Source organism: Ictidomys tridecemlineatus, chromosome X (genome assembly GCF_052094955.1).
Source record: "Ictidomys tridecemlineatus isolate mIctTri1 chromosome X, mIctTri1.hap1, whole genome shotgun sequence".
NCBI classification, from domain to species: Eukaryota; Metazoa; Chordata; class Mammalia; order Rodentia; family Sciuridae; genus Ictidomys; species Ictidomys tridecemlineatus.
In genome coordinates, this window is record NC_135493.1 from 49,469,668 (window position 1) to 49,482,312 (window position 12,645).

At 31.5% G+C, this 12,645-nt stretch overlaps 1 protein-coding gene across 5 annotated transcripts in view; it reads left to right on the forward strand.

The window, feature by feature from the left end:
* Positions 1 to 12,645, forward strand: part of Pcdh11x (protocadherin 11 X-linked) — a 694,600-nt gene that overhangs the window by 83,170 nt on the left and 598,785 nt on the right. For all 5 annotated transcript variants that reach the window (XM_040283707.2, XM_040283706.2, XM_040283708.2 and 2 more), the window contains one exon: positions 1,021 to 3,516. In XM_040283707.2, coding sequence (XP_040139641.2) covers positions 1,021 to 3,516 — 2,496 coding nt within the window. The remainder of the gene's footprint in view (positions 1 to 1,020; positions 3,517 to 12,645) is intronic.

Consider the following 12,645-nt stretch of genomic DNA (forward strand, 5'->3'; position numbering starts at 1 on the left):
TCTTTTTTTTGACAGGCCCATATTTTGACTTCATGGGCATAAAGAGAAAATAGGTAGTGCCCCATACTACCTTTTTCAATGTGATATTTCAGCATGTGAGTTTTTGTCCATTGTATTTTTTATTAAGATTTAATACAATAATATTTAATTATTAATTCCCAAGATAATTTCATTTTTACAATGTTTTTACAGGAAAATAAATGAAAATTTCCATGCACTTTACCCAAGTTTATATTCTAATCAGAGTTTGTATTTTTCCTTTATCTGCCAAAGGTTTTAACTACATTTATATGTTATGTATGCTATTGCCTTGGCTGACTATGTTATACTTTCTGGTTTCTTTTGGTCATGAAAAGGTATCTTAAACAACTGAATTCAAGTGTAAAAAAAGTTTTAATTCAGTTGGATTGATCATGGGTAATTCACATCTAGCTTCATTTATCATGTGCAGTTTAGTGACAATTCTTTTTAAAATTCTATACAAGTTGGGCTGGGGATGTGACCAAGCAGTAGCGCACTTGCCTGGCATGCAAGCGGCCCAGGTTCCATCCTCAGAAACACATACAAACAAAGATGTTGTGTCTGCCGAAAACTAAAAAGAAAATAAAAATAAATATTAAAAAATTCTCTCTCTTTAAAAAAAAAATTCTATACAAGTTTTCCTTTTGAAAATTTCAATAGTTTGTATAAATGGATTTCATTTGTTATCATAAAATCTTACAAACTAAAACTCCTCCAGAATATCTTCTAGAACAACTCTTTAATTTTATAAATACCTGCAACTTTTAAACCATTGGCTTGTGGTCATAATATTAGTTTATAAGCAGAGTTGAGACTTAGACCCAAAGTTTTCTAGCACCTATGAACTTATCTTACTATGTCATGTAATTTAAGAAAATGAAAATTGTTCTAATTACATAAAATAACATAATCTGACTTATATATTATAAATATTATTTTGTTAACATGTGTTATTTTGTATTAAATAAGTAAAAGTATATTTCATTATGTGTTTTCCAGGGTCAAAATATTTTTGGGCTTGATGTCATAGAGACACCAGAAGGAGACAAGATGCCACAACTGATTGTTCAAAAGGAGTTAGATAGGGAAGAGAAGGATACCTATGTAATGAAAGTAAAGGTTGAAGATGGTGGCTTTCCTCAACGATCGAGTACTGCTATTTTGCAAGTAAGTGTTGCTGATACAAATGACAACCGCCCTGTATTCAAGGAGAAGGAAATTGAAGTCAGTATACCAGAAAATGCTCCTGTAGGTACTTCAGTGACACAACTCCATGCCACAGATGCTGACATAGGTGAAAATGCCAAGATTCACTTCTATTTCAGCAATCTAGTCTCCAATATTGCCAAGAGATTATTTCACCTTAACACCACCACTGGACTCATCACAGTCAAAGAACCCCTGGATAGAGAAGAATCACCAAGTCATAAGTTACTGGTTTTGGCAAGTGATGGTGGATCAGTGCCAGCAAGAGCAATGGTCCTGGTAAATGTTACAGATATCAATGATAATGTCCCATCAATTGATATAAGATACATTATCAATCCAACCAATGGCACTGTGGTTCTTTCAGAAAATGCTCCACTTAACACCAAAGTTGCTCTCATTACTGTAATGGATAAGGATGCTGACCATAATGGTAGAGTGACATGCTTCACAGATCATGAAGTTCCATTCAGACTAAGGCCAGTATTCAGTAATCAGTTCCTCCTGGAAACTGCTGCATATCTTGACTATGAGTCCACAAGAGAATATGCCATTAAATTACTGGCCGCAGATGCTGGCAAACCTCCTTTGAATCAGTCATCCATGCTTCTCGTCAAAGTGAAAGATGAAAATGACAATGCTCCAGTTTTCACCCAGCCCTTCATAAGTCTTTCTGTTCCTGAGAATAACTCCCCTGGCACACAGTTGACCAAAATAAGTGCAACAGATGCAGACAGTGGACGTAATGCTGAAATCAGCTACCTTCTAGGTACTGATGCCCCATCTGAATTCAACCTGGATCATCGAACAGGCATTCTGACTGCAGTGAAAAAATTAGATAGAGAAAAACAGGAAAAATATTATTTCACTGTTCTAGCAAAAGATAATGGGATGCCACCATTAATGACTAATGCCACAGTCTTAGTAACCGTCCTTGATCAGAATGATAACAGCCCAATTTTCACTCACAATGAGTACAACTTCTATGTCCCAGAAAACCTTCCAAGACATGGCACAGTAGGACTAATCACCGTAACTGATCCTGATTATGGAGAGAATTCTGCAGTCACTCTCTCCATTTTAGATGTGAATGATGACTTCACCATTGACCCACAAACTGGTGTCATTAGGCCAAATATTTCATTTGATCGAGAAAAACAAGAATCTTTCACTTTTTATGTAAAGGCAGAGGATGGTGGTAGGGTATCACGCTCTTCAACTGCAAAAGTAACCATAAATGTAGTTGATGTCAATGACAACAAACCAGTGTTTGTTGTCCCTCCTTCCAACTATTCTTATGAACTGGTTCTCCCATCCACTAATCCAGGCACAGTGGTTTTTAAGGTAGTTGCCATTGACAATGACACTGGAATGAATGCAGAGCTTCGCTACAGCATTGTAGGAGGAAACACAAAGGGACTGTTTGTAATTGACCAAACAACTGGCAACATCACACTGAAGGAGAAATGTGTGGTTGCAGATCTTGGTTTACACAGATTGGTAGTTAAAGCTAAAGACTTAGGACAACCTGATTCTCTCTTCAATGTTGTAATTGTCAATCTGTTTGTGAATGAGACAGTGACCAATGCTACACTCATTCATGAATTGGTGCGCAAAAGCATCGAAGCACCAGCGACCCAAAATATTGAGACAGCTGATACATCCTCACCAACCAGTGACTATGTCAAGATCATGGTTGCCATTGTTGCTGGCACTATAACTGTTATACTAGTGATTTTCATCACTGCTGTAGTAAGATGTCGCCAATCACCACACCTTAAGGCTGCTCAGAAAAACAAGCAGAATTCTGAATGGGTTACTCCAAACCCAGAAAACAGGCAGATGATAATGATGAAGAAAAAGAAGAAGAAGAAGAAGAAGCATGCCCCTAAGAACTTGCTGCTTAACTTTGTCACTATTGAAGAAACAAAGGCAGATGATGCTGACAATGATGGAAACAGTGTCACACTAGACCTTCCCATTGAACTGGAAGAGCAAACCATGGGCAAATACAACTGGGGCACTACGCCTACCACCTTCAAGCCCGAAAGCCCTGATTTGGCCCGCCACTACAAATCTGCCTCTCCACAGCCAGCCTTCCAGATTCAGCCTGAAACACCCCTGAATTCAAAGCACCACATCATCCAGGAACTGCCTCTTGATAACACTTTCGTGGCCTGTGATTCCATCTCCAAGTGTTCCTCCAGCAGTTCTGATCCCTACAGTGTTTCTGAGTGCAGCTATCCAGTGACAACCTTCAAGACCCCTGTGTCTGTACACACCAGACCGGTAGGTAATCCCATTTCTAACTGACCTTTCTAAATTTATGTTCTTCTTATTTTCAGTTGATATAGAACTTTACAGAAACTATTGACCTCCAAGAGGGATCAAAACAATCATATTGTATGGAAACATCCAAATAGATATATGAATTGAATTAAGACTGATAGAAAATCAGAATAAAATGACTGTTGATTATAGGAAAAATGGGTGCAGAATTATGATTATAATAGGGGGGCAGTTTTGTCTGTACATGGAAGTATAATGCTTTATGCTAGAAAATAGACTGGGAAACCTCTATTACAAGGGTTATAGCATTGTCTTCACTAATATTGTGTATTGAGGATCAGAAAGATCTGGGCTAGCTATCATACCATAAAGCTTTTTAGAATCTATTGAACATATTTTAACACTAATGATGTTGGGAATCCCAGTTTCATTTGGAGAAAAGTAATTAAATGGCAGCAAGTTATCCTCCCACCCATATCCCATCATGCCTACACGTCTCCACAATGAAGAATTTGAAGATTAGGAACTCAAAATTATTTTGGTACAATAAATCTATATTCATACAATATAGCAACAATGGGATTATAAAAACGAAGGATGCTCATTCTCAATTTCAAGCCAGCAACTGAAATTTGTATACAATCTCTATTTTAGATAATCAGTTAAATGTGTACATATTTATGCATGGTATTCAGAGCCCTTCAGAAGACATTCTTAAAATTCTTAAAAGATAATGCCTTTGGGCTGGGAATGTGGCTCCAGTGGTAGCACACTTGCCTAACATGTGTGAGGCACTGGGTTCGATTCTGAGCATCACATAAAAATAAAATTGAGATATTGTGTCCACCTAAAACTAAAAAAAAAAAAGAGAGAGATAATGCCTTTTGGGAAATGGAGTAATTTTTCTTTCTCTAATGTGCAGGAAGGGAAATAAGAGAATATAAAGACCCAAGAAATCTGTGCAAAATAATTTAAAATTCAATTCATTTATTAAAACAAGCCTACATACAGTGCTTTTTAAATTCTATATTCCAAAGAACAATGAATACAGTTTTTTCTCAAAGTTCATGAGTATATTAAATCATATAAATATTGTTGTTTTGTTAATAAAGTGATAGAATTTATCTACGTTTTTCTTTCAAAGTCATGCCACATGTTGACTTTATTATTTTGTCTGAGTAGGTCTTAGAAAAGTATTAATCTATTTGAGTAAATAAAGTGATTTGAAAACATATTTAGGTTTAATAAAATGATTGCAATGTGAAAGTCAAAAGAGATTCCCCCTTATCAAAATCTGGAAATATTAAAGAAGTCTACCAGATTCAAGATAATAGTGCAAATAATTTACCATAATTTTGGAAATTGTTTTAAGAATGGAGATCTTTTGAGGATATACATAGTTAAATAATACAATAACTTGAATCTTTCTTTTTTAGTCACAGAAAATGTAAGGTACTAATTCACTTGTGGGTGCATTTTTTCCTAACAGATCCATAATTAATTTGTAAAATAGAACCATAGGCTCTGTGTAGAGTTCCTGTAATGCTTTGAATGAATCTGCAGGCCAGCAGTTATTTTCACAGTTCTGATGATTTCCATGTTTCTCTGCATTTGTTGGAGGACAAACATAGTAGATGCTTGACATCTCCTCAGGTTGTGTTTTTCTTTATGCTTAATGACTCAAAAGGGCACTCTATTTTCTGATTCTTATCCTTATTATTCTCTTATTGAAGACCTTTCTCAACAGTAAGGTATTCATTATTAAAAACACTTTCTTTGATGAACATCCTGATAGAATTTTTTTCTGAGCTAAACCTGTGACTTTCTTAAGACAGTATATAAATGATGTGGTTTGTGAATTACATTTGTGATTTATCTTTTTTAATAGATTGGCTTATGAATTTCGTTAATACAGCAAATTCTGATTTCAACTGTTTACAAAGGTTCAGATATATTTTATGAGCTACACTAATTTTACTTGAGTATATGATCACACAGTAAGGAAGGCATGGATAAATAAAAAATGAAGTATTTTGAAAATATCCATCTTTCCATTTTTTGTTGATAATTTGTAATTCTTAAGAAGTAAATAAAATTAAAAATTCTTTCCCATTATGTCACTATATTTTATACAGTGAAGAGACTTTTTCCTAAACATAGGACAAATAGCTTCATGAGTTAGGTAAAATACTAAAAGCATGTACAACTGTGAATGAGTTGTTGGTCATGGTTAGGTTTCTATTAATTAAAAGCACTAACTTAAAATCAGTGAGTATCAGGTGACATTTGATTTTTTTCACATCTTAAAAATAAATATATTACACATTTTGTCATTGGCTTATAGTTGTCTCATATTAATTAGTAAATATCTTCTCAACATGAATTCATGAACTTAGCGAGATTAATACTATCATTTGAATCTTTATATTTGTGTTACATTTACAATATTCTTTACTCTCCCTATATTCTTCAAGTTGTAATTAACACCAAGAGAGGAATCTTATATTCAATGATATTGCAGAATACTAAAAGAATAATGAAAACTGAAAAAATTACATATTTAAAACTTCAAATACAGCAGGTGTATTCTTTCTAAATAAACATCACACAAAACAGATGGAAGTGTCAGTCAATTGAATAAAAATCTGTTGTTCCTTAAGGAAATTCTGACAGTGAAAATAAAATATTACTGTTAGAGGGAAACAGAAATATTCCAAATTATTTTAAACAAAGTGAGAAAATAAACTTTAAAAAGGAGGTCTTACAGTGATATTTACATTTAGTTCATTACTCATCTGATTAGAAATATGCATGTAGAGTAATAAAACAGCTCTAGTATGATGTAAGATACAAAGAACCTTCCATGAATTTTACATTTTAAAAACGGTATCAAATGCTTTCTTTAGATTTTTCTTTTTTACTGTGGAGCTCAGGAAAAAAAATATGGAACATTCATTATATAGGTGTGCATCCATTGCATGAAGCCGTCTATACCTGGTGAATATGAGCTCCTCTTTGGCATAAGTTTCTATATGTATTATGGAAGGCATTTTTGTATATATAGTAGTAGAAATGTAAAACATGAAATTTAAGGTGATTTCACAGATTAATTTCTATTAACAAATTCCAGAGCAAGCAGATAACACTTGGTTTATATGACCCTAGAAAACCAATAAATAAATATAACTATTTTAGAATCAGTTTTGTTAATTTTCATACAGAAGATATGTATTGGCAAAAACAAGTCTTGCTTAACACAACTGTTCCACTAAAATATGTGAAGACTTTGCATTTAAAAAACAGAGAGAAAGGGGCTGGGATTGTGGCCCAGCAGTAGAGCACTCACCCTGGGTTGTATCCTCAGGACCACATAGAAATGAATAACTAAATAAAATAAAGGTATTAAAAAAACAAAGAGGAGAATAAAAATAAAAGCACCATTTTTGAGGGCCTTCTATATATTAGTTACTGCCTTACACATATATTTGAAGTATTTCATTTTCCCCCTCAAAAAAAAGTTAATTTTTTTTTTGTGATTTGAGTTGAAATAGTTTTTCAATTTCAGAAATAAGGTTAAAAAAGGTAAATCTTTTGGAAAATTATAATTCATGGATGAAATCATGCTGTAGATATGTGATACATCAATTCAAATAATAACAATAATCTTAATTGGCCTGAAATAGGATTAGTATTCACTATGGTTAAGTTCAGTAACTTTGATTAAGTACATCTATATTTTGGTATGTGAATTTAGCCTTGTAGCATGCTTGGCAAATAAGATTCCTAGAACAAAACCATCTGATTTTGATAACATGTTATTTTTCTTGTCCTAGACTGATTCCAGGACATCAACTATTGAAATCTGCAGTGAGATATAACTTTCTAGCAATAACATAATTCTATTAATTTCCCCCCAAATTTAGTGATTTGTGATTTCAAAATTAGACTAAGACTATTAATTTTGTTATCTGGATTTCCCATTATAACAGCAAGCAAAACAAAACTACCTTAAAAAATAATGTCTCAGTAAACCTTACTGGGAACCTGGTAAACACCACAATGATTCTGCTTTGCTTTATTTAGCTGTAAACTGGAAATTTAAATTTAAAATTTATGGAAGAAACAATGCATTACAATATCTGAGTTTTATCATGCTGTTTTTCTGTTTGCTTGCTCTGAATGTCAACAACTGTGATATAATATAATTCTGTCTTGGTGTACACACTGATGGATAATGTATTAGTCATGAAACATGAAATTACTTGCTCTGATTGCAGAAAAGTTTAAATACCTCCAGGAGTTTGGGAGTGATGGTGAACACTCCAAGCTACCCTCTGAAAGGTGTCCAGGGCAAGAGATTATTTTAAGACCAGCAAACAAACCAACAAAATCAGAAAACTTTTAGTAGAATGTTTTCAAAATATACACTAATATAATATGTTTTTTCTAATAAAACCATTTTATTTACCTACCACTCTGCTTAAAAGTTGGATAATAAAAAATAAACTTTTGGGGTTTTCCTATTGATTATAATTACACAGCTCCACTACTTTAACCATTAAACAGATTATTTTTGTTATCATCATGTTTCCTTTTCCTACAAATATTTTAAAAGAAAGAAGTCCTTGATATTTTCTCTATTGAAAGGAGTATGTAAGGGGCTGAGGATGTGGCTCAAGCGGTAGCGCACTCGCCTGGCATGCATGCGGCCCAGGTTCGATCCTCAGCACCACATACAAACAAAGATGTTGTGTCCGCCAAATATTAAATAATAAGTATTAAAATTCTCTCTCTCTCCCTCTCTCTCACTCTTTCTTTTAAAAAAGAAAGGAGAATGTAAGGTTCTTTATACTCCCTGGTATTTGGGGGAAATGCATTGATATTTCTTGTATTATGAAGCATAACTACAGTCATCTGAGTGTAGAAACAAACATGAGATTAGGTATTTCAAAAGTGATTATATCTTAATTTTGAAACTACCTAGCAAAAAATAAGGCACTAGAGTGACATTAGATTTTTACTTTTCTGACATGAAAATATTGAATAAGTAACATTGCTTTGAGTAATTTGCTTGATAAAATTCACTCACTTTATACAGTATTTCAGTTAACTCATTTCCTACATAAATTAATAAATGCCTCAATTTGGGTATACATTATATGTTATTGAAGAATGACGTGCTTCAATTTTATGCTATGTTCCTTAAATTGCTTTTGACTTACTAACATTACTAACATTTTTTTTTAAAAAAAAACTTCTTAGTACATAAAGGGAGTATAAAGGGCTCTTATAATGATGACATAATATGCTTCCTGAATTTTCATTCAAATTCTCAATTACGTATCATTTCTCCTTGAAAAATATGAGGAGGATATGTTCTGTTATGTATGTATAGTAAAAATAGTGTATTATTTTAAGTGTTCTGCAATGTAAAGATATTTAGAAGACATTAATGCTCTATTTAGCATTTCAAATTGTATAATTCTTGGATATGTGATGTATAGGTAATATTCTAAACAAGTTTCTGCTAAATTTTATGTTCCCATTGACTTGATACAGAATCTTCTGTACCTCCAATGACATCAAATTTATTGAACATATTTTTTTTCTATTTGGCTGTTTAAACATTATGTTATTTATTAAAACAAGTTTGAGTATAACTAGTTATGGTAATAAGAAATGTCATGTAAGGTGCAGTATTATATTAAATGCTATAAACAACTGATGTAGAAAAATACTTACTATTAAAACTTACTCTTGTACAACTTCCTCACATAGAATAACTTTATAGTGCTACCCCATTCCTTCTAGATAAATATTTCAGTTTAATTCAAATCATTCTGAGAAATGTAAAAAATTGACCCAACTTAGTATATTCCTAATATCAGTGCACTGCAGATACTAAGATATACGGGTAGTGAGAGTGTCTAAAATCCATATCTCAATTTAATTGTAAATAACCTGATGAAGCCCAAGAACAGGCCTCCCATAATATCCTACCATGGCTTCATGACCATTTATGTATGCACTTATTAAATAAATGCATTTTAAATGCATGTGTCATGACTATCCTGGTCTCTTCTTTTCTACACACTCTGTGGGTTAAGGAAGAGTATCTCATTTTTTCCTACTTTGGTGACCATTCCTTTATGACCACAATGAGAATAACTCCTAATTGTTTCTTTGTATGTGTAAAGGTGAAAATATATTGAAATTGTTATGTGCAGTTTTTAAAAACCTCTCTTAATGGTTTTATGAGTGTTGTCTTTGCAGATGATGAAAATAAAAAATTTATTTTAAAAATTTATTTATGACTGCATCTCACAGAATGCAGCTTCTGTGAGAAAAGATCTTCTAAAATTATTTCCTTCCAGATCTTTGTTATAAAATATTTACTCATATAAGCCAATGATAATTGACATTTACCAGTATTTAAAATTGAATCATATATGGAAATTGATACAACTTATGACTATGAACTATCCTTGATCTATCCTTTCCTTGTGTCTGAGGGAATATTTACATCTGAGAACAATATGGAAGGCATTGAAACAGTTTTCTACAAAAGATAAATAGGAAAAAACACATATCTCCACACTTAGTTTCATCTTAGCATTTGATTTGGTGGTATATTCAACTGAATTGTCATAATTATTACATGTCTGCCATACACTGTCTCAGATATTTTCCAGTCTTTGTGTTGAAGTTAATGGATTTGTGTAATATTCTCAGTTTAAGTGTCCTTGAAAGTCTCTCTGGTTCTTATTTTAGTCAACAAATAAAGAATAGCAAATCTAAGACTCATCTTCATAAATATATAAAAGTAACTTTTAGTGAACCTGTTCTACTGAATCATAAGTATGCTATTTAATTAGTAAGCTACAATGTACTGTGAAAATTTACAATTCATAACTTGAAAATAGTGAAATACTTTGCCTTATTTTAGTTTAAATAAAAATATTTTCTAAAACTAAGATATTTAAGCCATTTTATTTCTGAAATTATTGTATTCAGGGATAGATGTCTAAAATTTCTAAAACAATTTAAATTCAGTACATTAATCTTTATATGTCTTCTATTTTCTGTTGGCACTCATCCACATTTATCATTAAAAATGCATAAAACTGGGCTGGAATTGTGGCTCAGTGGCAGAGTGTGTGCCTAGCATGTATGAAGCACTGGGTTCAATTTTCAGCACCATGTATCAATAAATAAAATAAATATCCATTGACAACTAAAAAAATATTAAAAAATGCATAAAACAGATTAATTTTTAAAAAGATGATTTTAAATTCACTATTTTGGATAATATTTACTAAGGTTTTAATTTCAATACAAAATACTACTGCCTCATTTTACTAACCTCTTGCACTTTTCACTATTTAACTAGGTTTTATACTAATGTGCCTTGTAGATGTGAAACCTGATCTCAATCAAAATAATACAGGACAATCAGATCCTAAGAAATCTTTTATGAACTAAGCCACACTTCATAAATGCTTACATAGGTGCTCTTGTACAATATACATATTTTTTAAAGATTTTGTGAAGCTTAGTTTTTTTTTTGCTTAAATACTTTGCTTTAGATTTAGTTTTCTAGTATAGTCAAAGGTGCTATGATAACATAGAATTGTGTGCTATATATAATTAGTGGATTTTTTAAAAAGAACTAATGTGCAATTTGTTTTTTTCATGCATTATGGGTGTTCATACATGACATCCATGGTTAATGTGATATTTAGAAAAAGAAGTAGGCTTTTTAAATTCTAGAGTAGCCATAGGCTTTCATTCTTTTATTGCACATGTAATACATACTTGTCATATAAATTTTTAAAAAATGTTGTTAGATTATAGATGAATTTTCATTTTTTTAATTTCTAACTATATCAGTAAGTTCTTTGTAATTTATTTAGTCATTTGGTTTGAAAACTCTTTAACTTTTGAAAGTGGTACATTTTATGTTTACAGAATTATTCTTCAACTTTTGGAATTGGTGCATTTTAAGTTTACAGAATTATTTGTTTTATATTATAAATTATACAGGATTTTTACATAATTTAAAGATTTATTTATTTATTATGAATTTTGTTTATTTTTATAGATGTGTAATTGAGTAAATACATGTAATAGCAGTTGTTTAGTTGATGGTATAGTACACAGGCATTCTACAAATCTCTCCATACATATGAGACTAACCTCTTTTCAGTGAAAACATCACGTTTTCATGAGAAAGCACTTTTTTTTGGTTAAAAAATAGCATCTACATTTCCACTAAAAGTTCCCTTAGCATTAACAACCAATTGATTTATTTCAAGAATTCTCATAACCAACTCTTACCTCTTGTGTATTCTATATATTCTCAATTAAAATAGTTTTAGCTGTTCCTTTTAAAGTGTATAATTATATTAAATTATCCACAATACACTGATACTGTGCAATTAGGAATAAAACTTTTTGACAAGTAAAACAATCACATTTATTTAGATTTAATATATTTAAATTGATATAACAAAAATGAAGTATTTCAATTGTTTTTCTAGAAATATTTTCACGTTTCTCCCTTATTATGGAGCCTTATATTTGTTAATTATTCATTGATTTACTTCATAAGATGTTATTGTTTTTGAAATGCAGTTGACTTTTAAAAGCATCTCACTCTTTTTCTCTTAAAACTTGGCAAAACCAATGCACAACAAAATAATGTTTTCATTAGATACTCAGAGAAAATTTTAAATAATACTGCTTTTACTTGATGGTAGTTAAAAGGAAACAAATCTCAAATTCTGATGAAAAATATTATTTACAAAATTTATACAATAAACTTTAATATTTACTTACTTGTTTAAATCTGTGTCTGATCTAACCTCAATTACAAAATTGATAGAGATCATCATTTCAATAATATAATTGAAAAGAATTGACTGATTGATTCCCTTACACAAAAATATTTCCAGAAAATCAAACATGCTGCTCAAAGACATATTCAGGGTCACAACCTTGAAGTAATTAAAGTTTTAAAATAATTTTGACCTGCTCTTTTGTCATGTAAACACAAACATAATCTCATATTCAAAGGTGGAACAAACATACAAAAATGGAATTTCATGGATTCTGGAAAACTACTTTATG